This window comes from Tasmannia lanceolata, unplaced genomic scaffold (genome assembly GCF_043159265.1).
Source record: "Tasmannia lanceolata isolate RefF3 unplaced genomic scaffold, GAP_Taslan_0.1 ptg000007l, whole genome shotgun sequence".
NCBI classification, from domain to species: Eukaryota; Viridiplantae; Streptophyta; class Magnoliopsida; order Canellales; family Winteraceae; genus Tasmannia; species Tasmannia lanceolata.
The window spans coordinates 9768865-9795603 of record NW_027518684.1 but is presented as its reverse complement, the minus strand read 5'-3'; the positions used below and the strand labels follow the sequence as shown (position 1 = coordinate 9795603).

At 39.3% G+C, this 26739-nt stretch overlaps 2 protein-coding genes across 2 annotated transcripts; both read right to left on the bottom strand.

Annotated features, from left to right (window-relative positions):
• Window positions 1-691: 691 nt before the first annotated feature.
• On the bottom strand, window positions 692-6000 carry LOC143881802 (UDP-D-apiose/UDP-D-xylose synthase 2-like). The gene is made up of 9 exons (XM_077385090.1): window positions 5584-6000; window positions 5071-5163; window positions 4840-4947; window positions 2839-2953; window positions 2471-2604; window positions 2283-2384; window positions 2104-2196; window positions 1883-2018; window positions 692-1018 (listed from the first exon to the last, which is right to left on the bottom strand). Exons 1-9 carry the CDS (start codon window positions 5866-5868, stop codon window positions 903-905), a joined length of 1182 nt encoding a protein of 393 aa, XP_077241205.1. The 5' UTR covers window positions 5869-6000; the 3' UTR covers window positions 692-902.
• Window positions 6001-9220: 3220 nt separating this feature from the next.
• LOC143881801 (uncharacterized) lies at window positions 9221-26558 on the bottom strand. Its single transcript, XM_077385089.1, has 7 exons — window positions 26385-26558; window positions 22565-22696; window positions 21315-21556; window positions 20170-20252; window positions 18498-18609; window positions 9847-9921; window positions 9221-9754 (listed from the first exon to the last, which is right to left on the bottom strand). Exons 2-7 carry the CDS (start codon window positions 22683-22685, stop codon window positions 9578-9580), a joined length of 810 nt encoding a protein of 269 aa, XP_077241204.1. The 5' UTR covers window positions 22686-22696; window positions 26385-26558; the 3' UTR covers window positions 9221-9577.
• Window positions 26559-26739: the final 181 nt, after the last annotated feature.

The following is a 26739-nucleotide window of genomic DNA, read 5'->3' as shown; positions in this document are numbered from 1 at the left end:
TCAAATTCTCTTTGACTTATTTTTCTCCTATTTCCCACCCATCTACAAGCAACCAAACAGAGCGATCTACCAAGTGAGGTAATCTAATCTTTCTTTTCTGATATTGTCTGAATATTGATATTTATTCCAGGGGATTTGCTAGGTGCCATTGGAGGAGGCATTTGCATTTCACGGGCCACATGTTGCATGAGAGAGGATCCACCTCAGATGATTTAAATGAAAAAGACAATCTGTGGAAAAATGAGCCTATGTGGCTGCTCTCTAATGCAACAGCTAGTCTGTGAAATGCCTTCTGCGATGGTCCCTAGCAAATCCCCAATGTTTCATGAGGCCACCCAAGTTTTTCCTAGAATATAGTAATGGGCAAACTTGGGTTGACATGCCAACTCACTTATGTTATTTAAAACTTTATAAATGTCAGTTTTTGTATAATGGATAAAGGGAATTGCTAGCCTCGCAAACGGCATTTCGTGGCTGGTCTGTCGGATGGTGGCTGGTCTGACATGCGACAGACAAGCTGTGAAATGCCTTTTGCGATGGACGTTAGCAAATGCTTACAGGAGGGGGGAAAACATGAAAAAAAGAAGAAGAAAAAGAAGCAAAACACCAAGCAACAAGATAAGGTCCCCATGCAAAATTCCTCACCCAACCCAGTTAGCGGCCACTGCTCCAGTAAAACACGACCACAACATAAGAAATCCCCAAGGTCTAGACTTTCTTCAGATACTTTTAGATAACATATATGTAGAATACAAATGTATGGGCAGCAAGCACTAAGCAATGGCTACTAATGCCGGAGAACAATATCCCAGTTGCTAAGATATATGTGATTTCTTCTCAGAAGAATAAGGGCCTCAAACAGTGCCGAGTAAAAACTAACCTCCTTAATGCTGGATGCGGTGTTAGCTGGACGCAACAGTTTTGGCAATTGCCCGCTTAACAGCCTCTGAGTAAGTAGTGTGCTGGTAAGTTAATGTTGATTCCAGCAAGTCCCACAGTGATGTTTTCGGATTCCAACCTGCGTGGAAGAGTGGGTTAGGGAAAAAAATAAGAATTGTAATTGTTGTCTTTATTGTTCAAGAAAATGAAATTGACTCTGACCACCATCCTGAGATTGCACTGTCAAAGAGAAACAAACTTTATTGTTCAAGAAAATGAATTAGATTGCACAGTCAAAGAGAAACAAACTTTATTGTTCAAGAAAATGAATCTGACTCAGAGATGAGCCTTAGATTGTGATTTCCAAGAAACACAATTCATGTCCATGAAAAACTACCATTCAAAAAAAAAGTCCATGAAAAACTACTAACAAATTGACAAAATGGGAGCAAAGACCATGAAAAATAGAAAAAGGGAAAACTAACACAATCTGCTACTAGATGTTTGATGTTGCCTTCGCTGATTGATTACTTAGCATCTACACAAGAGACATCTAGGGTCAACTACAAGGGCATTGGGTTTTGGACTCGAGGACCGAAAAATATTAAGGTTCGATTTGGAGTTCAACATTTTAGAAAGAGACTGGGGGAATAAGTAAAGAATGATTGAGAGTTTTATACGAAGGAGCTGTTGTTAGATTAGGGAGAGAAAGAAGGCAGAAGAGTAGTCTCACAACTGTTAAACAACTTGGCAGAGAGAGAGAGAGAGAACTGAAAATTAGGTGGTTTCCGTTTCTACAAGAACTCAGCTGAGGTTATGAAAATATTGGCCAAATCAATCACTTAGTTGACTCATGACATAGACTCGTCCAATTTTTCACAAAGAAAAGTGATAAGTCTCTGGCCAAACTGATTAACTTGGTCTAGGACTGTTTTTTTAATGTTGATCTTTCATTCCAAGAGAGAAGGCTAGAGGGGGAGGACAATATAGAGTAAGAAAGTACCGAGCTGTTTGTTGATTATGGTCATGTCAGGAATTCGTTTATCGCTGTCATCATATCCTTCACCATAGAACTCCTGGGAGCTTACATCGATGGTTGGTACCTCTAATGAGGATTCTCCACTTACTTTTGCATAAACCTGAAAGAGAATAATTTATTGGTGATAAAGGGAAGGGAAGAAAACAAAATGGACATGATAAAACTGCTGCCGCTCTCTAACATACCTGTGTCATCATTTCAGCAAGTTGCTTCACAGTAACTTCATTGTTAGGATTTCCAACATTGAAAATATGACCATTAGCCCTGGCAGGATTTTCCTGAAGAAATGGATTGGTCAGTCACTTTACTTTAGAAATGGGAAGCGAATGTAAGGATAAAAAAATAACTAAATAAAATCACATACAATCATCAACAGAACAGCTTCAATGGCATCTTTGATATAAACAAAGGTTCTTTGGGACACGCCACCGTCCACAAGCTTTAATGGCTCGCCGCGTAGAAGATTCTGCATAAAAGAAGAGTTTGAATCTCCAGGAAAGTATGGACACTATTAGCATCTTATCCACCAACTATGCAAGAAATGTAACTTACATTACTGAAGCATGCCAGAACCCTTGGAACGCCTTCACTAGGACCATCAACACCAGGGATGAAATCCATCCTCGGTCCAATCCAATTGAAAGGCCTCACTATGGTGAACTCAAGGCCATTTTCCGCACCCTCCGCTATAATTAGTTCAAAATTAACACGAAATTATCAAGAAGAGCGTACTATAAAGGCACAAATACCCAAAGGAGGAAAGTAGATGAAGCCACCCCCCACCAGTGAGAGAGGCCAGGGGCTTCACTACCATTAGTTGTCAGGGTTCAGTATTTACCCATACCAGTTACCAATCAAAAGTATAGAAGAATACTGCAAATGCAAGTCAAAAAAATATATTGAGATCAATGTGTGCCTACCGTATACTAGCCTTTCAATCAGTTGCTTTGCGCATGCATATGACCATCTTTGTTTCTCAATAGGACCAAAAATGCATGGTGAATGATCTTCTTTGAGGACATAGAGGGCAGGGTCCTATAATTAGAAAGCACCAAATACATGGAGGTTAGTATAAATGTTAAGAAGGTTTGAGAAACTAGAGAAAGGATAAAATATAGAAAATTACCCCTTCAGGTAAAACACAACAGACATTCTAAAAAAATAACACAAAAATCACTACAAATCTAGCATACAATGCTAAATCATTGACTCAAGTGCATTCCACACTATAGTTTACAAGCATATCTGCCAAATACATGTGATAAAAACCGACCAGATGATGATATATCAGTTTAATAAATTAATATATAGAAGTTCCCTAGCCACCACCAAGGAAAAGGGGCCGACTTCAAACATCAAATCACGCCTACAGAATCCTTTCTTCTTCTTCTTTTGAGAAACAGTAACTTTATTGGTTCCCAATGTTCGATACAGCTGTTTTCAATTTGGTACAGGAGACAAGATGTTGCCTGACTGTCCCGGTTACAATCACCGAACAACCAACTACTGCACCTGCTACAAGAAACGAACCGCTACTCTAGGATTTGCCAAGATCACTTCCATGTCAGGTTTATCCACTCCTGCTTTGGTGAGTTTATCTGCTTCCTCGTTTGCGGATAGGAGCATGTGAGAGAATTGAGGACGAATTGTCCTACAACAGTCACAAATTTCTGTGACTTGACAATTTCCATGGACGGGATGCCGAATCGCTTGCCCAAGCTATAATGTTAGAGGAATCTCCCTGTGCTAAAAGGGAAGTGATACATGCCTCAGAATTTCCCTCAATCTAGATGATCCTAGGGCAACCTAAAGATGCTTCACCCAGATTAAAATGGCAGGGCACTTTCGCTTTGACTGTACTCAGCAGCACCAGATCCCCTGGTGATACTCCCATACCCAATCATTCTCGTAAGTAACCCCCAAACCCATCAAAGTTTCAGAACTAAACAAAGTCTAGAGTTGCCTTCCTTAGAAATTCATTTGAAGTTTTCAACCAATCTCAAAACAGGATGCGACAAACATTACCCAGTCTGATCAAGGAAGAATGAAGCCCGCAAGACTCCATTCAACTGTAAATTTATTGAAGTGAGATCTGATGAAGCATGGTTGTTGCAGAAATCTTTCGGAAACTTCAAGATTGATACCTCTAATCAAATTTCCAGGTTCCATGAGAACTTGGGAGGAGAATACAGCTTTCCTTCCAAGAACAAGAAAGTAGAATAATGTGTGCCTCATCCATATCTGACACCATGCTGTTCAGTATAAAATGCATACACAAGACATGTCTGTGCCATATATAGATAACATAGGTTACAAGTCCAGATATCAGGATCCACAAATAGAATGGGTGATTTTCTCCCACCTTAAAATGGACTTAAATCTCTGTTTTGCTTACCTAATCAACTCTCTCTAGAGGGTCATTGTTTTTGGGTGGGTAGAGAGGAATTGAAACTATCAGCTCAACATTGCCATATTTGCATCAGAACTAGGGAGACAGTCAACTTCAAATAAGTGGGCATTCAAAAGAGATCGCACCCGGAATTGTCTAAATGGAGAAATCATGATTATTAAATCAACCCATGCTATACACATCAACAGGTAGACATAGACCTTAACTTGTGGGTAAAAATGTCATTAGATTTACATAATCAGAGAAAGGTAAATTGCAACAATTGCCATTTTCTTTGACATACATATATTTGTGGTTTAGTCCACTGAAAGGATTGGGTCACGTGGTAAAAAAAGAAAAAAAAAAGATAGTGACACATTTAACATGGCAGAACAAAACAAATAAATGAATAATTGTGTAAGAAAATGCTGTATGCAACAGCATTTGAAGTGTGAAAAGAACCCAACCCCAAATCCCTCCTAGTGGAAATTTCAGAGAGAGAGAGAGAGAGAGAGAGAGAGGCAAGCATTACCTGTCGTAAAGGATGATCCTTGGGAAGAAAGCTTCCAACCGTTTTCCCATAGACTTCACAAGTAGAGAAGTGAATGAGACGCTTGTTGTTTTCAGAACAATACTTGACCTAAACAACAAGATCCATTCACCCATCAACGTCATGAATAATAAAAACACAAAACATGACTCATCAAACAAGCAGAGCCTAATCCGCAAAAAACAAGAAAATTCAGGAAAAAAAAAACCCTACCACCGGAAGAGCGTCAATGAAATTGCTATAAATAGTGTCGAGAGGCCTCGTGTTGTAATCCGCGGGCGTGCAGATAGCCGCGAGGTTGATCGTCTGCAAAACAAGAATCCACATTAACGCACAAAACAAAGAAAAATTACAAGAAAAGACGAAAGAAGCAAAGAAAACATGGAGAATCGCAAACAGATCTGCATTTTCCTATGAAGCGAAACGAAGAAATATTATAAGAACGGACGAAAGAAAGAAAGAAAACAGTGAAAAATCAGAAACAGATCTGTATTTTCTTATAAATGCGCAACGAAGAAAAATTACAAGAAAGGACGAAAGAGAGAAAGAAAACATAGAGAATCAGAAACAGAACTGCATTTTCCTATGAATCAAAACGAAGAAAAATTACAAGAAAAGACGAAAGAGAGAAAGAAAGAAAGAAAACATGGAAGATCAGAAACAGATCTGCATATAAAGCTCAGAGAAAATTACAAGAAAATTCGATAGAAAGAAAGAGATTCAGACCAGATCTGACATCTTGATGAGACCTTCGAGCCTAGAATCGTTCTTGATGTTGATCCGGTGGAACTGGATACGATCTCCCCATGGAAGGTTATGATTTGAAGGAGTAGGCTCGATCAAGTGCTTGATCTTGTCATTGTACACATCAACGGCCAAAACCTTGTGAGTAGTTTCAGCCATTAGCTTCTCACATAGATGAGATCCGATGAAGCCTCCTGCTCCGATCATACAAATCGTTATCGTCTTGATCGGATTTCCGTCCAGATCTACTCTCGCCGGAGAATCCATCGGAATTCCGTACAGACTTCTTTCTCTCTCTCTCTCTCTCTCTCTAGAATGGAAATAAGACAAGGAGAGATGTTTCTGTGTTGGAGGGTTTGATGTTTGGGGTTTCAGAGGCAGAGAAGAAAGGAGATTTTCCGTTGAGTGTTAAATGGAGAGAGAATGGGCACTTTCTTGGGGCCCACCTTAGAGATCTACGTGAGAGGTCCGATGGGGATGAGCTGTTGGGGATCAGGCTCACGTGGATTTTTTTCTCCGTGTGTTTTTCGTTTGAGCTTATAGTCCTGGAGTTTCGTAAAATTTACGGAGATTACCATCGAGGAATAGGATGGTTAGTAGGGTCTGTCGTGGGCTTTTATGCACCGACGGGAAAAATGATCTACTTCGAAGCGTAAGCAATGGAACCGACGTGGAAATCGTGACAGACTGAAGTGTAAATAATGGAGCAAAAAGTAGAGATAGGGCCCACTTGTATAATTATAGAGTTGTAGTAAGTGCCACGGTGGAGATGCACGGTCCATTTTTCAATTCGATTGGACAAATCCTAGCCATCCGATCTATGACCTATAATTCTGTAAAATGGATGTCTAAATAATTTACACGTTTCAAAGGGAAATGATATATTCATATATCCATCCTTTTTCTTCCCCGGGCCACCTCCTTCTAGAGTTCTAGTGTAAAAAGAAGAGTCATAAATACACTAGAGGGGATGACGGGGAAGAAAAGGGGACGAATATATCACTTACAGCCTTTGAAGCGTCAATAAAATTTATGGCTCTTTCTATTGGTACAACTAATGTGAGTATGTCGGGGACCCACCAATAATAGCGGGTGACTGTCCATGTGAATCATATGCCTTCTTCATTTTATTTTATGATAAATTCGCACCTCCCTGTAGGATAATTCCCACCCCCTTTAACGTGAATTGAGATAAAGAAGCGTTAAAGTCTACGACATTACCCCCTCAAAAAAAACAAAGGTCTACTACATACAGTCCTTTACAGTGGTACGAATTATCCTACAGGGGTGCGCATTTATCATCGCCCTTACTTTTTGCTGACGAAATTAATTATTCTTCACATCCAACCAAGAGATGACACCAACAACTAGAATTAGGGCTGCAACTCGAGCCGGGTAAAACCCGACCCGCATCGACCCGACCCGAAAATAGCCTGGGTCGGGTTCAGGTTTCATGGGTTTCGGGTCGAGCCGGGTTCAGCATTCAAAAGCCCGCATGAATCTCGGGTCGAGCCGGGTTTGAAGGGGCCCGACCCGACCCGACCCGAGTTACATAAGTTATAGTATGTACATTTTTTCTATTGTTAGTTAAAAGTTAAAGGGATAATTACATTTACACCCCCTCTAGTTTCTGACACATCCACTTCCACCCCTATAGTTTAAAACGTGACAAATACACCCTTGTAGTTTCAATTTGTTTAAGGTAGGCCCCCTCAGCTGAAGGTTCGTCCATAGATTGAAGGGTTAGGATGATCCGATGGAGCAGATTTTTTTGGCACACCCTAACTATGTCAAGACCCATCAAATGAACGCTTTGGATCATCCAAACAATGTGGTCCCACATTATTTGGAAGATTTTTTGGTAGTGTTTGGATTCGGGTAGGGGCCCACATTATTTGGATGATCCAAAGCGTTCATTTGATGGGTCCTGACATAGATATGGTGTGCCCAAAAAATCAGCTCCGTCGGATCATCCTAACCCTTCAATCTATGGACGAACCTTCAGCTGAGGAGGCAAACCTTAAACAAATTGAAACTACAGGGGTGTATTTGTCACGTTTTAAACTATAGGGGTGGAAGTGGATGTGTCAGAAACTAGAGGGGGTGTAAATGTAATTATCCCAAAGTTAAAAGTGAAAAACCATGCACCCACTGTTACTGTATGTGAGTGTAATTTCTGCTTCTATGAGTTGAGTTGATTCAAGTGTTTGATTCAGCATTGTTTGATTGTAATTACAACATTGTTTGATTCAAGTGTGATGTGAGTGTAATTACATCATCGTTTGATTCAAGTGTAATGTGAGTGTAATTTCTGCTTCTATGAGTTGAGTTGCCTTGCCAAACAAGAATTTTCCTTTAAAATTTGCGTCAACGTGAAAAAACCCGACCCGACCCGAACCGACCCGAGATTTATCATGGGTAGGGCCGGGTTTGGGAATCGTGGGTTTTCCGAAAAAAAACCCGACCCGACCCGACCCGAGATATTTCTCGGGTAGGGTTGGGTTCTCCAAAACCCGACCCACCCGACCCGAGTTGCAGCCCTAACTAGAATAGATGACGAAATTAATTATTCTGGAACTATCTATCTTTATTTGCTTTCATAGGTCGTGTTGGGTTTAACTGGAAAGGAAGAGGGTAGGAGGGAAAATGCCTTTGTGGGCTGAAAATGTGTAATGGGAATGTAACTCTTTGTATTTCCACTACATTAGGGCCTTTTGGATACGCGGATTTTAGAATCCGGGATTTCTTCAAAATTGTAGTTAAGAGACAAGAAAAGAAGCGGACCAGCTGTCGTTTTTTACTCCTCTTTGCCTTCTCACACTTCTATTTGTTAGCAAGAGAGTAGCAGATCCTCCCATATTTTCAGGTTTTAGAAATCTCAAGACGCGGGAGAGATTTATAAAACCTGTATTTCTCACTTAAAATCCAAGAAACGCTGTCAGGACAACATACAGCAGCTTGATTATGAACCCTCTTTTACACTGTTTTCAAACTAAAAACCTGCATTCTAAAATCCACGTATCCAAACTGCGCCTAGTGTTTCATAAATGTTAAAAATAAAATGCATTGTTATCTGCCCTTTCTAAAGCCTTGTTTATCTGGGTGGGGTTGCAAGTCTCTTCTGAAAATAAGCATAAGCATGTGCTGCTACCAGCACAAGTACTTACCGTCGCTAACAACTCAACACAATAAGCTGAGGCATTTGTGCATGGTTGCAAATGAGTATTTATACCCATAAAAAAAAAGAGTTTTTACGATATAAACAAGTTTGATGTAATAGTAGACAGGTACACGATCTTGAGGGTCAAAGACTATGATGAGGCATTCCACCAATAGTTACAAGCATTACAACAGAGTTCATCCGTGCTATGGCCAACATTTATGGTTAAGACCTTTGGTTGGATGTGAAGAATCCATTTTTCCAGCTTAAGTATTTATAGGGAAAAATTAGAAATGCTTCCCAGTTGTAGACATAAGCATCTTCATGAATTGTATACTGAAGAATCAGAAGGCTTCAAAGTAGGACACAAAAAGGCGAAATAACTACATGTGCAAACTAAACAAGGCTATCAATGAATTGTAAAAGGCACCCAATTACTAACAACTTGATAGCTCGTACTTCTTCAAACCAACAATTTTGATTCACCTAAAATAGAGAAACAAATAGATTACGTTTTACATTGGATATTGAGGCCTTGGGTCAAGAAAGAATTCATGTCTACCGCTATGAATTTCATCTGTTTCCAAATGTTAGGATGGTCTCCAATCAAATTAGTGATCTAAACTTAACACTAGATTTTAATCCCACATTGGTAAATGTGGGCAAATTCAAAATTTGAGCAACTGCCACCAGGGCTCGATACAGCATTTGTAATAGCTATAGATTGCCAGCATTGAAATCCATTAAAGATCATAAGGCAATTTGCATCATGAAACCCAAACTAATTAAATAATGATCTTTTGATAATATTATCATTCAATCACTAATGCCATCAAGTTCTTCGGAATCATGAAGAGTCTCACCAGCATCTACTTCTTCACTCTCTTCATCAGCTTCCATTGCATCTCCTCCCGAATCATCATCGTCACTGTCCATGTCCTCAAAGATAACAGGTGGAAGCACACTCTGCTCGTCTTCTTTGTCATCGGAAATCTGTGGGAAAAGAAGAGCCATGAAATTCCGAGTCTGAAAGAAGCTCCCAGTCAAATGAAAATCCATATACAGAACACAACCAAAAAACTCACCCCGGCAAAAAGGTAGTCTAAGGAACTGGATAGTTGGATCGCAGACCCAAAGGTCGAAATCCGAGAATTGATGAGCTGCAATAGGTCGTTTGTTACCGTTAGGAAAATATTCAAATACCTCAAATTTATGGAAGATTGCCGCCAGAGATTGCGAAAAAACTGTAAGGTGAAAATTTTAGTCCGCTTTTAATTCTAAACCCCATCAACAACTTCAATTCCCCTCTTTCCTTATTGATAACTCAGACAATCCTTATGATAACACAAACAATACCATGGTTTCCTTTCTCAAAAAAAAATACAACAACAATACCATGGTTATAATTTCGCCCGAAACGAAACGAAATGACCGAAATATTTAGGTTTTGGCCACGGCCGAAAAGGAATTTACATGAAGTCGTTTCTTTAGAAGATGAAATTTCGCCGAAATTCTGAAATGTCGCCGAAATTTAACCAAAATTTCCACCTAAATTTTAAAAATGCCCACCAAAATAGCCAAAATTTCCACCGAAATTTTAGACATTTCGGTCGATTTTTTTTTTAAATGAAATCATCATCATGATTTCAGACGAAACTGAATGTGGCCAAAACTGACACCGAAACCGAAATTTAAAACCTTGAACAATACAACAGAAGCTAAATCAAATATAAAGTAGATTTGGAGTTCAAGCAAGGTTAGAATTCCAAAGTACACAAAAAAGAGCTCACCTCCCTGAAGGTACACGCACAATCTAAACGAACTTGAACACCTCAATAAAACCCAAGGTTCAAGTTAAGACATTAGAAATCCTCTAAGTAATTGCAACATGTTAGATAACTACATGGTGCAGAGAGAGAGAGAGAGAGAGAGAGAGAGAGTTAATGAGAGACGATGGAAGGGAGAACAAGTCGTATGGTTGAGAGTTGCATTAAGCAATCTCTCCCATACGAACCACTATATATATATATATATATATATATATATATATATATATATATATATAGAGAGAGAGAGAGAGAGAGAGAGAGAGAGAGAGAAGAAAAGGATTGTACGCTAGAGTGTACCTAACCTTAGGTACGCTCGAGTGCCAAATCACATGGGTCCCACATTTTTTTTGGTCATCTAAACCATTCATTTGCAAGGCCCCATCATAGATAGGGTGCATACCAAAAATCAGCTCCATAGGATCATCCTACCCCATCCATTGGTGGAGGTCAAAATGGACAGACACTGTTTGTCCACAAATCTGCCCATTTTGCACTCCAGTTTTGGAGGGGTTAGGATGATTCAATGGTGCTGATTTTTGGTACACACCCTATCTATGATGGGGCCTTGCAAATGAATGGTTTAGATGACCAAAAAAAAATGTGGGACCCATGTGATTTGGCACTCGAGCGTACCTAAGGTTAGGTACACTCGAGCGTACAATCCTTTTCCTCATATATATATATATATATATATATATATATATATATATATATATATATATATATATATATCTTTGGATATATTACATTTAGCACTCCCCCTCAAGCTGGAATGTATATATCATACATTCCAAGCTTGTTACAAGAATCTTTCAATTTTGCACATCCTAATGGTTTGGTAAAAAATATCTGCAAGTTGATCTGCAGATCAAGTAAACACTATGCAAATCTCATCACTCTAAATCCGATGACGAACGAAGTGACAATCAACTTCAATATGCTTGGTTCGCTCATGGAATACTGGATTCATTGCAAGATGGATTGCTGCTCTATTGTCACAATACGACTGTGCTGAAGATGTTGATGTGAACCCAATCTCTGATAAGAATGAGCGAAGCCATACGAGCTCCCCACTGGTATATGACATAGCTGTATACTTGGCCTCTGCACTTGACTTAGACACGACATCTTGCTTTTTACTTCTCCACGACACCAAATTACCTCCGACAAACGTGCAATACCCCGTCGTTGATCTCCTGTCAGCGGGAGATCCTGTCCAACCTGCATCACTGAATCCTTCTACCTTTTCATGTCCTTATTTTCTGAAGCATAGACCTTTACCTGGTGTACCTTTCAAATATTTGATGATCTGGATGACAGCGGCCCAGTGGGAAATACGTGGAGCACTCATAAAGCGACTAACCATACCAATTGCAAATGATACGTCTGGACAGGTGACAGTCAAATAAATTAGTCTCTCAACCAATCTTCTATATCGACCAGGATCATCCAGCAACTCTCCTTGATCGGGAAGAAGTTTAACATTTGGATCCATAGGAATAGCAGCAGGTTTTACCCCCATTGAGCCTGTCTCCTCTAAGATGCCCAACACATATTTCCTTTGGGACAAGGAGAGACCATGACGAGAGCGAGCAACCTCAATACTAAGGAAATATCTGAGTTGACCCAGATCTTTCGTAGAAAATTCTCCTTGGAGAAAAGACTTCAGAATATGTACGACAGACTTGTCATCTCCTGTAATTACAATATCATCAACATATACAATGAGGAGAATATATCCAGAACTAGATTTGTGACTAAACACAGAATTATCAACAGCACATTGCTTCAACCCAAAAGGCAGAACCGCAACACTAAATCGTCAAAACCAAGCCCTGGGTGATTGTTTGAGTCCATAAATGGCCTTCTGAAGACGGCATACTGATGAGCACATCTCCCCTTGAGCAACATATCCAGGTGGTTGCTCCATATACACTTCAGTCAGATCACCGTGAAGAAATGCATTCTTGACATCCAATTGATAAAGAGGCCAACCACGATTAACAGCCAACGAGATTAGCACACGAACCGATAGAATCTTAGCAACCGCCAAGAACGTTTCCTGATAATCAACACCAAATGTTTGAGTGTACCCCTTAGCAACAAGGCGGACTTTGAGACACTCAACAGACCCATCTGAAAGGTACTTAATGGCAAACACCCAACGACAACCAACCGGTTAGGCACCAGAAGGGAGGGGAACCAACCGCCACGTTTTATTCGAGTGAAGAGCCCATCTCAACATCCATAGCAGCTCACCATCCCGGATGACGTAGGGCATCTGCAATAGACTTAGGCAAAGTAATCGAAGACATGCTAGACACAAAGGACCGAAAGGAAGGTAAGAGATGGTCATAAGAGACAAAATTCGATATAGGATGATCAACATTACGAGATCTAGTACGAGAGGCAATAGGTGAATCATGAGGTGGAGGACAAATACGTGATGACGGACAATCCGACTGTGGAAGAGGATCAGTAGGCGGAGATGATGGATCTTTAGTCATAGAATGAACAACCTGGTGAGGTCCCCGAGTATAAGTCTTCAGTTCCGAATCCTTAGAAGTCATAATGGTATCATTTTGAGGTTCAGTGGTAGCCACAGGGGCTGGCGTAGCAGGATCCATCATGATAGGCGCTAGCACAGGTTGACTCATCATGGTTGGGGCATCCACGCTAGGGATATCAACATGAAGCTGTGAACCTAAGATAGAGAAGTAAGGCTGGTCCTCAAAGAATGTGACATCAGCAGAGACATATGTCTTCCTAAGACGAGGACTATAACATTTATAGCCTTTTTGGGTACGTGAGTAACCCAAGAAAATGCACTTTTCTGCCCTAGGGTCCAACTTGCCAAGCCCTGGAGACAGGTGATGGACAAAGCATGTACAGCCAAAGACACGTTGTACTAATGGAAATGGATCACCTAGAGGATACAAAACCGAAAAATGTGTTTTCCCAGATAAAACTGAAGAAGGAAGACGGTTACTGAGGAAGCATGTTGTGAGAGCAGCATCGCCCCAATGAACTTTGGGAACCTTTATCTGAAACATAAGTGTACGAGTCATATCCAGCAAATACCGAATTTTTCTTTCAGCTACACCATTCTATTGTGAAGTGTGTGCACAAGATGACTGATGAATAATACCACGAGTTGATAGAAAATAATGAAAACCATTAGATACAGAGAAATATTCTTTAGCATTATCATCAGTACGTAAGCAATTAATAGAACATTGAAACTGGTTGGTTACCTCAAAATAAAAATGACGAAATGCATTAAACACTTGAGATCTATCTTTAAGTAAAAACAACCATGTGGCCCTCGAATAATCATCAACAAAGATAATAAAATATCGATATCCATTTAATGAAGTAGTTCTTGCTGGATCCCAAACATTAGAATGAATAAGTTCAAATGGACGAGACACTCTACTACTAACTCGAGAAGGGAAGGACATACGATGGTGTTTCCCAAACTCACACGACTCGCAATGAAAAGACGGAACATGATCCGAAATAAAAGAAGACTTCCTAAGCATATCTGCAGGTGGATGTCCCAAACGACAATGCCATTGATAGGCATCGACAGAGGAACGAAGAGCTACACCAGCACCGGCCTGGTCAAGGTAATAAAGACCATCAATCTCACGGCCCACTCCAATCCTCGTCCCAGTCTTCATGTCTTGAAAAATACAATAGGAAGAAAAAAAGGAAACAGTACAGTTCAATGATTTCGTTAATTGGTGAACAGATAATAAGTTAACAGGAAATGACGGAACATCAAGAACAGAAGACAATTGAAGTTCCGTCGAGATGGAGACTACACCCATGCCAAAAACAGGGGATGTAGTCCCATCTGCCAATGTAACAGTACGAGGTCCCACAGAAGGAATAGACTGGAAAGAGGAAAGAATTGCAGGGTTACCGGTCATATGGTGGGATGCTCTGAATCAATGAGCCATGTCCCAGAAGAAGTACCAGAGAGAAAATAGGAGGGACTACCTTTATGTGCAAACGTGGCAGCTGGCTCTTTTCCCTTGTCCCTAATACGGAGCAGCTCCTCATATTCAGCACGAGGGATAATCAAGGACTCAGATGTAGAAGGAGCCACAGAAGAAGAAATACCATCAGAAGCAGCAGCAGAAGCATTCGCAGGCCTGTGTGGACGAAGCTCGGGATGTAAGTCATAGCAATAGTCAACAGTATGACCATCCAGATGACAGTGTGTGCAATGACGGCCCCCACGGCCTCGTCCACCACCATCTCTGCCTCCCCATGACTCACGACCACGGCCACGACCACGCCAACCACCATAACGGCCGCGTCCACTGCGACCACCACCCCGGCCATGATCACCCCCACCATATGAGACATGAGCAGATCCATCAACAAGAGGTTCACCAGACTGAGGTACTCGCATACGCTGGAAACTGGAGAAGGCCTCTGCGAGTGTGGGAAGCGAACCAGAACTAACAATCTGCTGACGGATCTAGAGATAGTCAAGGCCAAAAGAATCAATAAACCGAACCACCCTCATCTCTTCTTGACACTTTTTGAGAACCTCAGGATCAACAGTAAATGGCAACAACAAGTCAAGCTCCTGACAGAGGGCAAGATAATCATTGTAGTGGGATCCTACAGATTTGTCTCCTTGCTCAAGACTAAACCAATCTGAAAACCGATCATAGATACGAGTCAAATTATCCACCCGTGAATACATCGTAGCCACATGCTCCCAGATTTCCTTCGAGGAGTAGATACATCATGGATGTAGCGATATGGGAATCCATACAGCCCCATAGAAAGGAGTGAACCACAACATCATCCTCACGCCACTGATCATATGTCGGATCAGTGTTACGCGGAGGAGAGCGCTCAAGAAAACTAATTTTCCTATGACCAAGCAGATAAGTATAAACTACCATCTTCCACGGGGGATAATTTGTGCCATCCAATTTTACTGAAGTCATCTGAAGAGGAGGCTCAACATAGGAATAGCTAGACTGAGCAGGAGACGACAAAGAATGGCCCTCATCAACCTTGAGGGTAGAGAGTTGCCGGGCAGATGGCTCCACAGACTCCATGAACAACCACCAAGAATACCACAATCAGCACTGAAAAATAAAACAGAAAATTCCACACGGCACTCAACAACCTACTGCAAAACCATGGTAGCACTAACAACAACCACAACGAAGTAACACCTCCTCAGCCAACAAACGTAAGAAGATCACCACCCACAATAACCACCACAGCATCCCCAAGATGAAACGACCAAGGAGAGGCTATAACACATGTAGCCAACCATCCTCAAGTAAACCACCACGATACGAAGCACAAGTTTCGCAATAAGGGAAAAAGAATGATTTAGATCATGGGTAAAGGCACCGAAGAATTGGAATCACAATCGAGGAAGAAAGACAAGAAAAGATGGGTTTAGGGTATGGAGAAAGGGGACCGAAGGTGCTGATTTTTTAATAGGACAAAAACTAGGGTTTTGTGAATAAGACGAAAAATGAAAAAAAAATGGAAGGAAGAGTTGGGCGAAAATAAAGAGAATAGGGTATGAGAGATTTGTGCAAAGCTTGGGTTGGAAACCCTAAACGGTTAGGGCTAAAATCAAAAACAAAAAAAAAAAGAAAAGAAAGAGAAGGGATTGTGTTCGTCTCGTCTAGTCGCGTTTTCATGGTTAGTTTAAAAGTTCTAGGTTTTGGGTTTCTTCAAGGATGGGTGGTCCGATCTTCAACCTTGAAGCTCTGATACCATGTTAGATAACTACATGGTGCAGAGAGAGAGAGAGAGAGAGAGTCAATGAGAGACGATGGAGGGGCGAACAAGTCGTATGGTTGAGAGTTGCGTTAAGCAACCTCTCCCATACGAACCACTATATATATATATATATATATATATATATATATATATATATATATAGAGCAAAAGGATTGTACGCTCGACCGTACCTAAAGTTAGGTACGGTAGAGTGCCAAATCACATGGGTCCCCCATTTTTGGTGGGCATCTAAACCATTCATTTGCAAGGCCCCATCATAGATAGGGTGCAGACCAAAAATCAGCACCATTGAATCATCCTAACCCCTCCAAAACTGGAGGCCAAAATGGGCAGATTTGTGGACAAACACTGTCTGTCCATTTTGGCCTCCACAAATGGATGGGTTAGGATGATCCTATGGAGCTGATTTTTGGTATGCACCCTATCTATGATGGGGCCTTGCAAATGAATGGTTTAGATGCCCACCAAAAATGTGGGACCCATGTGATTTGGCACTCTACCGCACCTAACTTTAGGTACGGTCGAGCGTACAATCATATACCTCATATATATATATATATATATATATATATATATATATATATATATATGGGGAAAGTGATTGGGAGCGGCCCCTCATATAAGCTTATATGAGGTGATTGCTAAAATCATGGTGGGCCCACATTTTTGGGGTGATCCGAACCAGTCATTTGATAGGCCCTGACATAGATAGGGGGTGCCCAAAAAATCAGCTCCATAGGATCATCCCAACCCTTCGAACTGTGGAGGTGAAAGAGGGGAAAATGGACGGGTAAGTGGGCAAATTTATACCCACCCATTTCCCCCTCTTTCTCCTCCACAGTTCGAAGGGTTGGGATGATCCTATGGAACGGATTTTTTGGGCACCCCCTATCTATGTCAGGGCCTATCAAATGACCGGTTTGGATCACCCCAAAAATGTGGGCCCACCATGTTTTTAGCAGTCACCTCATATAAGCTTATATGAGGGGCCGCTCACAATCACTTTCCCCTATATATATAGAGAGAGAGAGAGAGAGAGAGAGAGAGAACGGTTCCTACACATATGTGTAGAGAGTTTTCTACACACTAGCTTAAAATACAGTGGGGGCCCACATTGTTTGGGTGATCCAAGCCATCCATTTTAAAGGCCCTCACATAGATAGGGTGTCTACAAAAAATCAGATCCATAGGATCATCCCAACCCTACGATTTGTGGAGGTAAAATGGATGTCTTTAAACCTTCACAAATTAGTCCATTTTTTGCCTCCACAGTTTGAATCGTTAGGATGATCCTATGGATCTGATTTTTTGTGGACACCCTATCTATGTGAGGGCCTTAAAAATGAATGGTTTGGATCACCCAAATAATGTGGCCCCCACTGTATTTTAAGCTAGTGTGTAGATAACTTATCTACACATGTGTGTAGGAACCGTTCTCTCATATATATATATATATATCTTTGGACAAGTACACCCCTCTAAGGGTATATTACATTTAACACAACCCTTCCTGGAGCATTTCTAATGACATTGAGGGAGTCTCTTAATTTCTAGGCAAGGAGCATTTCTAATGACATTGAGGAAGTCTCTCAATTCCAAAGCCGACATTCTTCTAACATAAAATAAGAATTCCCCTCAGCAACTTCAGCTCTTAATGTTCGAATACGAGTGTGCTAAACTTAGTGGCAATGTTGAAATTCCAATCAATGTTTTAAAATCGAAATCAAGCCAGAAATTGTCCATGCATTTCCAAGTTATACTGAATCAATATATTGCCAATCAATATTTCAGGAAACCAAATAACACCATGTTTTGGGATCCATTACAAGCCATGGCCAACCCGATTAACTCACCCAAATTTGTTGTCTAAAGTACCTCTCTAAATATTGTAGATCACTAATGTAGCTTTCTAAACATTGCATATTATAATAATCTTGATTCAAGGTATTTCCGTGGAGGCTATGAATGAATGACGAATAGAATAACTCAATAGTGAATAATAATTACAAATGCCAGACCATATTCATAAAATTTAAGATATACACAACTGTAAAAATACATGAGGCTCATCTATGACTGGCATAGTCGAATCTGTTAAACTTATTAGTTCTGACCTGGTATAGAGAATTTAGGGCATGTAGAGAAGACTCCTGGGATGTAATGCCACCCGCATGTTGAAGCAGCAAACTTCTTAGCCATGGGATGACACAAACTAATACCGCACCCCTGTTGTAAGAATGCAACATTAAACCAAAGAAGTTTAAATGGGATTGTCTTGATTAAGTAAGGTGTAGAACTCAAGATTTAAATGGGATTGTCTTGATTAAGTAAGGTGTGCCTGCTGAACTTTATCATGTGATGATTTTTTTTAACTGTTTTAAATCTTAATTACTCCTGAAACAGAAAAAGATCAGAAACCTAATTGGATCACTAAAACCACTATGTCAATGTGCACTTAATATCAACACTCTTTCAAGACAAGCACAAACTCTAATAAAATTATTTAAGAGTCGACAAATAATTGAGGAATTCCTATTAGTTGTTTCATACTTTCATCATCGTATACAAAATTGACAGCCAATTTTCAGAAAATTGTCGACCAACTCAGGAGTCAGGTGAGTTGAATTGGTCTGCCTACACTCTGAATACCAGCCTTCAAACTTCAATAAATAACGCCTGTGCTGACTGTTACCTAGATTTTTTTTGTTCAGTCAGGGAGGTGTCCATAAATTTCCTGAGCCAAACTCTAAATAATGCCCTATTCCTGAATGTTCAATATATTCTGAGATTTCGAAAATTGATCAGGGAATAAATATGCAAGGCTGCCAAGAAAAATACAAATTTCCAAAATAACAAGAAATTAAGGTTCTAACTTGACCCTTTTTGAAAAAAAGATAACATTTATTAAATTAAAGATGATTACAAGTGCATTTCGGGGGGAATGAGAGTGCCCCATATAGAAGCTCCCAATTTAGCAAGGTAATCAGTCAAATCGTTGGCACTTCTACTAGGTATGAGAGAAAAAAAATGAAAGCACCATGCATACAAAGATCTCTAATCTCATCCAATAGATTGGAGAATCTCCACAGACCAACATTAATCCCTTTGACCCAACACACTGTTGATTAAGGTTCTAAGTTCTAAATTGACTGATCAGCACTCTTTCTAGACAACCAAGTAAAACACTAAGACCACTTATTTTAGGTCCATGTCAGTACACATTTGACGCCAGCATTCCTCGCAGAGAAACCCAATTTTGAACAAAATTGTATAAGACTTTGAGAAGGTTTTGAGTTTTTGTTCTCTCATCACTTACAGACAAATTTACAGCCAATGTTCCGCTATAGTCGATTGATACGGGACTCAGGTAAATTGACTTGGTCTGGCCGCACTTGAGTATCGAGTTTAGACTTCAATGTTATAAAAGAATATCTGAGCTAACAGTAACCTGGACAGTTTTTTCATTAAGTCAGGGAGTTTGATGAACTTTCCTAGCCAAATTCAGAAATAGACTTATTCCTGAACTTTTTTCACTCTATTTCTGAGTAATTGAACATTGATTACGGAATAAATATGCAAGGCCATAAAGAAATTGAAAATTTCCAAATAATTAAAAAAAGGGTGATGAAATTTTCCAACACCCGCCCCACCCCCCCCCCCCTTTTAATGTGATTTGACGTCAACGTTAAAGTTGCCCAGTGTTCACATTATAAGGGGGACGAATGTGTACTGCAGAGGGGGTGAAAATATCATCTCCCTTAAAAAAATTAGATAATAAGTTTCTACCTTGACTGGATCATAGATATGAGGGAGTTCAAAAGCTTGAGGACATCTGATGGATTTAACAGTGAGGTCGAGTTTGAAATAACCTGCAAGCCAGTATCATACCATGATGATTACAAATCCATAATCATCGCTGGAAAAAATGGGTGCATTGATACGTCTAATTTAATAAATCTGAGGTTTTAAGTATCCCAAGCTTTTCATCATGGATACAAGAGACTTCAAGTTCTTGAGGATATCTCATGGATTTAACAGAAAGGTTGAGTTTGCAATAACCTGCAAGCGAAAATCATACCCTGCTAATTACAAGACCATAAACATCAACTACAAAGATGCAGCAATGTTTCTATTTATATTATATGATTATCAAAGTATAACATATGTGCACTGCCATGCTTAATCTTGTTGCATCAAGGTATTACATAATAATATTATTACCAGAATATGTAGGAGATGGAAGCCAAAATAATAGATCCAGCATACCAGCAGATACATATTCGATATGCTTGTGTGTGTGTGTGTGTGTGTGTGTGTGTTAAAAAAAATATGAAAAATATTTCTCTGTCAGTTACCACCCGTTTGGGTTGAAGAAATTTTTTTTCTGAAAGTTCATACTTTTTTGCCACGAATAAACATAATATGAACCAACCCTTTTCAATTTTTATTTAGAGGGGCCTTCGATTATATGCTGATATCCTTCTAAATTAGCCATAATCATATCATTTCCCTCTAAATTATGGGAAGCAAGAAAATTTTCCCATCGGAAAATTTTTTCTTGCAATCCAGACAATACCTTAGTGAATCAGTCAAGTTGAATGTAACTCGCAGATACAAGTATGCATCAGATGTTGACACATGGTGTTAGGCTGTTAGCACACTAATGTAGAAAACATGGAACTGTATTACATCCATTACCCATATAGTTACAAATTAGAAGAAATGCTATTATATAAATATTGCTTCGTGTATGTACAAAACCAAAAAAGAAGTAAACGGATAAATGAAGGGGTCCAGTTCTCCTAAATCCCACTTCCCAAGTTGATGTGTCTAACATGGAAAATTTTGAAAATAAAATATTCTTACGATATACCCATGCATGCTATGCTTTTACAATGTTAACTAATCAAAATAAATTTGTTGGGGGGTACCTTTTCATCTTGTGTGTACAAGCAATCTAACAAGAGTGCGCGATCATCGGCATGTAGTGCTTGCTTCAGCAAAATGTGAACTGAATCTGCACTTGGGGGCTTCACATCAGAGGAGAGTTCTTGTTTTTTGTGGCTCGTAATTGTAGTATCATCAAGTAGGCTTAGACTTTCAAGCTTTTCGCCCATAGTTGGCTCATTCACATTATAGTTGATTTCCAGCCCATCTGTAACCTCTGGATTATCTATCCAGGAAAACAAAAGAGTGGTCACAATCGGAGTGCACCTTCAAATTTTTGTTATATTGATCAAATTCCAACCAAATAGTTGATTCTAGAAGATGGATGCAGGATGTATCATGAGAATACAAATACAAAAGCATACTGAAGCCAATAAATACAACAAAATTAACATAAAAATTATGTATGAGTGAGAAATGTCTTGGTATGGATAAAAGATAGATAGAGTGAATTGAATAACTTCAATCTTTTTCGCAAAAAAAAGAGGCTTCTTTTTGGAATCTTGAACATTTGTTAAAAGGTTATACTGTTATAATCATGTAACAAAAGACATCCATTTTATGCATTCAAAGTCATGTAACATTTTAGGACAATTGGAGCTGTGTTTTAAAAAACTATCAAGTACTCAAAAATCAATCCAATAAACTTGACTCAATAGTGAGGTTGTCCATATCTCATTCTAGGTATTGTGTTTTTTTGTCTATGGAAGTTAGGTCTGTGGATGTATACAACCAAGATGTTGTGAAAAAGAGAGAGGCCAACCTAAGGTGGCCAACACATCCCACCCCATTCCAAGTTTGACAAGGGCTATCACAGACTGTGCAGCAAATCTGCATGAACACAATTAATTATCGCATTTAAGTAAGTTCAAGGGTTATGTATGGTTTGCACCTCTTGAATAAAAAAGCATTATTTTTTAATATCTTTTCATACTTACAAGAGTGTGTAGCTTGCAGCTTTTGATTAGAAAAAAGCATCATACATTACATAAGTAGTGGGTGAGTGGGTTTACATTAACCAAAGAAAGCCTTCTATTTGTCTTATTCATATGGAGGGTGAACCAACACAAAATCGTTCCAGAAACCATTTACATGCGTGCCTGGTTTTGTTCCTTAACAGTCGTCAGAGCACACAAGGTGCAGAGATATTCCTTAGACGTCTACCTATGAAGTTGGTAATGTTGGGAGAACAAAGTTTAAAGAAACCATGTTTAATTGAAAAAATCCAACTTACCAGAAGCAATAATATTCCCTCCATTAACAAGATCTGGATCAGATAATGTTCTCTTCTTTTTCCTTCTTTTCTTTTCGCTAGGAGCAGCCATTGCTTCGAACTCGGGATCACCGAGACCCATGCCTATGTTTACTGCAACCAATAAAGTAGACAACAATTAGGAGAAAAGCACAGCACAACAGAATGACTGATTTTAAGAATGTTCATCTGTACATGCATGTATTATGTACATGCTTAGTAGATCACTAGAGTTAACAGAAATTGCGGCACTGCTGAAAATGGCATTTTAGTACGGTAGAAAGAGGTGGTAATAGCAAGTGGGTGTATCAGAAATGCATGGGCAGATGATGATTACATGTAAACCACCGTTGTAAATTCTTTTTTTCTACCTTTTGCTTCGGGATCCATGTTTTCTAGGAAAGTCCCCGTAATGGTTTCAGAAACTGAGGTTTCAACACCAGTGGTTATGAAAATTTCCTCCCTGGTACCAGTCACCTCGAATATATTGAACTGCGGATTGGCTAGAATTCCATATGCGACAACAACAGAAATGTTACCATCCTTTTATAAACTATGTAACCTCGCAGCAATTACATGAACATGACTCTTTTTATCACTACTTTTTGGCAGGTCTGTCTCTGTTTTGGAGGACCTCGCCACAATCCTCGTAGGAATGACTTTATCTTGTGAGCTAGTAATCAGATCCCATGTGTAAGCAATACTTGAGTTTAGTTGAGAGGTATCTTTTTTTTTTTTGCTATTTTATGATGAGCGTTGAAAGAAATATCCTAGATGATCACAACCCATCGAAGGTCTCTCGAGACTTGATGACAGTCCATTCGCATTTATGCTACCGACCCACTCCCACCCACGCCAAACAAACACATACACAACCACCAACACGCATATTTTTCATTGTTGATGCATCCATGGAGCTAAATTTCTCTTGTAAAGTCACAGATTTTAACTTATGCTTCTAGATTACCTTTCCCTAGGGGTTCTCTTATTTGGGTCGCACCGTCGCACATCCCCCCCAACATCCAAATTAAATCTTTATTAGAATTTAGAACATTCTAGATTTCGATTTCCGGAAACATTCTATAATTCAGACATATGACATTAGTTAGTTCTTGAGGCGTATCAAAAGTGGATATTCCTATTGCTATTTTCATTTATTGTTAATGGGTAACAAAACCAATTGCTAGTTTCCCATAGTAACTAAAGTTGCCAGAAACACCCATGGGGGGTAGGAATCACGCTTCTGGTGAGTTTTCTAATCAGCTTCGTTAATTAATGAGAATATTTTAGTTTGACTTTCTTATAATCCTATCATTGTCCCATTTCTCATCATTCTTGTTCAAGATTAACCAGTCCGTTCACTGGTTCGTCCATTTATAGTCTACTCACTGGTTATAGGGAATTGATTTTTTTCATTCTCCCTTAAGATTCATTCATATTATCTCTCTCTTTATCTCCGCATCCATCAGGTAGTTATTGGTTCTAATATAATTTGCCAAAGTATCCTTCTCATGCTTCTCCTCAGTTAGTGCATACATGTGTCAAGTGGGCATGGAGATAAGGACCATACAAACTGTGAGCCACCAAAAAGATGCTCAATCAAGGCTTGCAATTATAAATGAGCCAAATTGGTAGGAAAAGGCTTGCGAAACCCCATTTCATAATTAAATGGCTAAGATTTCCAAAATACAATGGTTTGGTATGTTAGATAGTCACAAGATACACAAGGTTAAAAAGAGAAGGGTTTGGTATAATTGACCCACAAGATGATAGTCGCGAATACCACACCCACATGGTTAAAAAGAGAGGGATATTTGTCGAATGATATTCGACTTCCATGAAAGATAACACCACACTGTTCAAAACAAAGATGAGTAATAATGTGTTGCATGGTGATACAAGGTTTAAGTAATGGCTCATAATCATCCAAATATGGTGGAAACAATGGAAATGAAACAAACTAGGGACAACCCACTAGACCAACAAACCTGATAGGAAGAGGGATGCCAGGAGAAGCAATATCTAATATTCCTCTATACTTAATAACTAAGTTATGAATACTAACTGCCCAAGCAGCACACCCTCTAGCAACTTGGTCTTTACTACTATGTCTTAAAAATGCTTTCAATCATTCTTCCTTTATCAAACCTTTCGACATCATTTTCACCACCCCGAGATTCTTCTTAAGATTCTTCTTATCAGTCATAGCCGGTTATGCCAACTGATGTTTTTTTTCAATGGATGCGAGATATTATTAATAAAACGGGGAAATGCCCAGGACCTATATGGACACAATATAAGAGGATATAGAAACACAAAACAGAAAAAGAAAACCCCCTTCAAAAGCGTAGAGGAGGGCTAAGAACAAAGAAGAATCAGGGTGGAAGAAAGTCAAAAGGCTCTTATGCCGCCCTAAACACCCCTTCCCTGGCTAACCAGACAGCTTTGCCGTTTACGGTCTTCCTTATATGCGGAAAATCCATACTCAACCTATGGGCTAGGCCCTGGATCTCATCAAAGAGCGGAGCGAATCTCATCAAAAAGCTCTAATCACGCCTATTGATGTTACCATTGATTATACTGAGTTTTCTCCAAATCACTCCACAAAAATGAGATTCCAAGATTTCACATATCCGTGCTGTAACAATCCCATGCTTAGCTCAAGATAGTCTTAAAAAATTTATCATAGTATTCCACCCATTGTTTGCCATCTCCATAGCATGTCATCTATTTTGACCATCAAAGTTACCTTAATGTAAGTTGCGCTATGAAGGAACAAATGACTGCCTGAAATGGTAACATTTAGCTGGCTAGTAGCCACGGATATGAAGGTTTCTCATGGAAATAAAGAAAACATGGAGCCAGGACCCTTGTCCTACTTTAATCATCTAAGTGCAGGATGAAATTATTCCTAGATTGGGCCTTAAGAGAGAGACATTAGATTAACTTTAAAACTGGATTGACATTTCCAACATGAATAGTCTGAGGACCCTTAGGCCCTGTTTGGATTTGCAGGAATTGTTTGGAAAAATTGGAAAAGAAAACTTTTCCAATTTTTCATGATTTTCCATTGCTTGATTACATACGAAACAAAATGTAATTTGAACCACCGCAGTGCAATTTTTTATTTACAAATACCTTTAATTTATAATGATAACTTTAAGATTTATCATTTGCCTCTAAATTGTGGGAAAAAAAATTCCTAGGAAATTTTTTTCCTCAAGAAATATTTTTCTTGGAATCCAAACAGGGCCCAAACAGGGCCTTAGCATATTTAATCATCACTGCAGCCATTATCAAGGATCTATCTATCCTAAAAACAGCTAGACTCGTTTTATGCAGATATAAAACATATATTAAATGAAGGAGATACAAGAAAGAAAATGAGAAGACCAAAGAATTTTAGCAAAGAAATAAAAAAAAACAAGAAAATTCCACTACAATAGAAGAAAAAATCACTAAAAGTGTAGTGAAACTAAGCTGATTTTACTGATGCAGGATCTATTATCAGCCAAAACGAAATCTAACCAACCAAAAGGCAAAACAGGGGGAGATAAGATAGGGAATCAAATACAAACAGCGCACATTAAAGAGAAGAAAATAGACATATTCAACTGCAAAATAGAAAATCCTAAAAATCAAAGAAACCCTAATCGGCAACTAAGATAAGAAACCTCTAGGGAAAAATAAATACAATCGTTGCAAAGCATCAAATAATTGATAAACAAACTGCAATCGTTTCTAATCATGAAAGAAAAACAAAAAAAAATAGATACAAAAAAAAGAAAAAGAAGATCAATACCTTCGTGAGACACTCTCAAAATTTGGAATGAGATGCCCTAGCTCGATAAAGCTCTATGTATAGTAAGAGGAATGATAGAATGAAGGGCGCCTTTGCAAAAATCAGCTCCAAGGGCGACCTATTGGTTGATTTATGCAAAGTCAACACACGGCATTCCCACTTTTTTAGGCGCTGAAGTTTGTAAAGGTAAAGAAATGAAATACGAAAGGCTTTTTATAGAATGGGAAATGTTATCAGCACTACTGTATTTTGAGGGTTGATCCTACCCCTGATCGCAGGGTTAGGATCAACCAACGGAAATGATTTTTCGGGCACAACCTATTCAGGCTGTGGCCCATCTAATGTACGGGTTGGA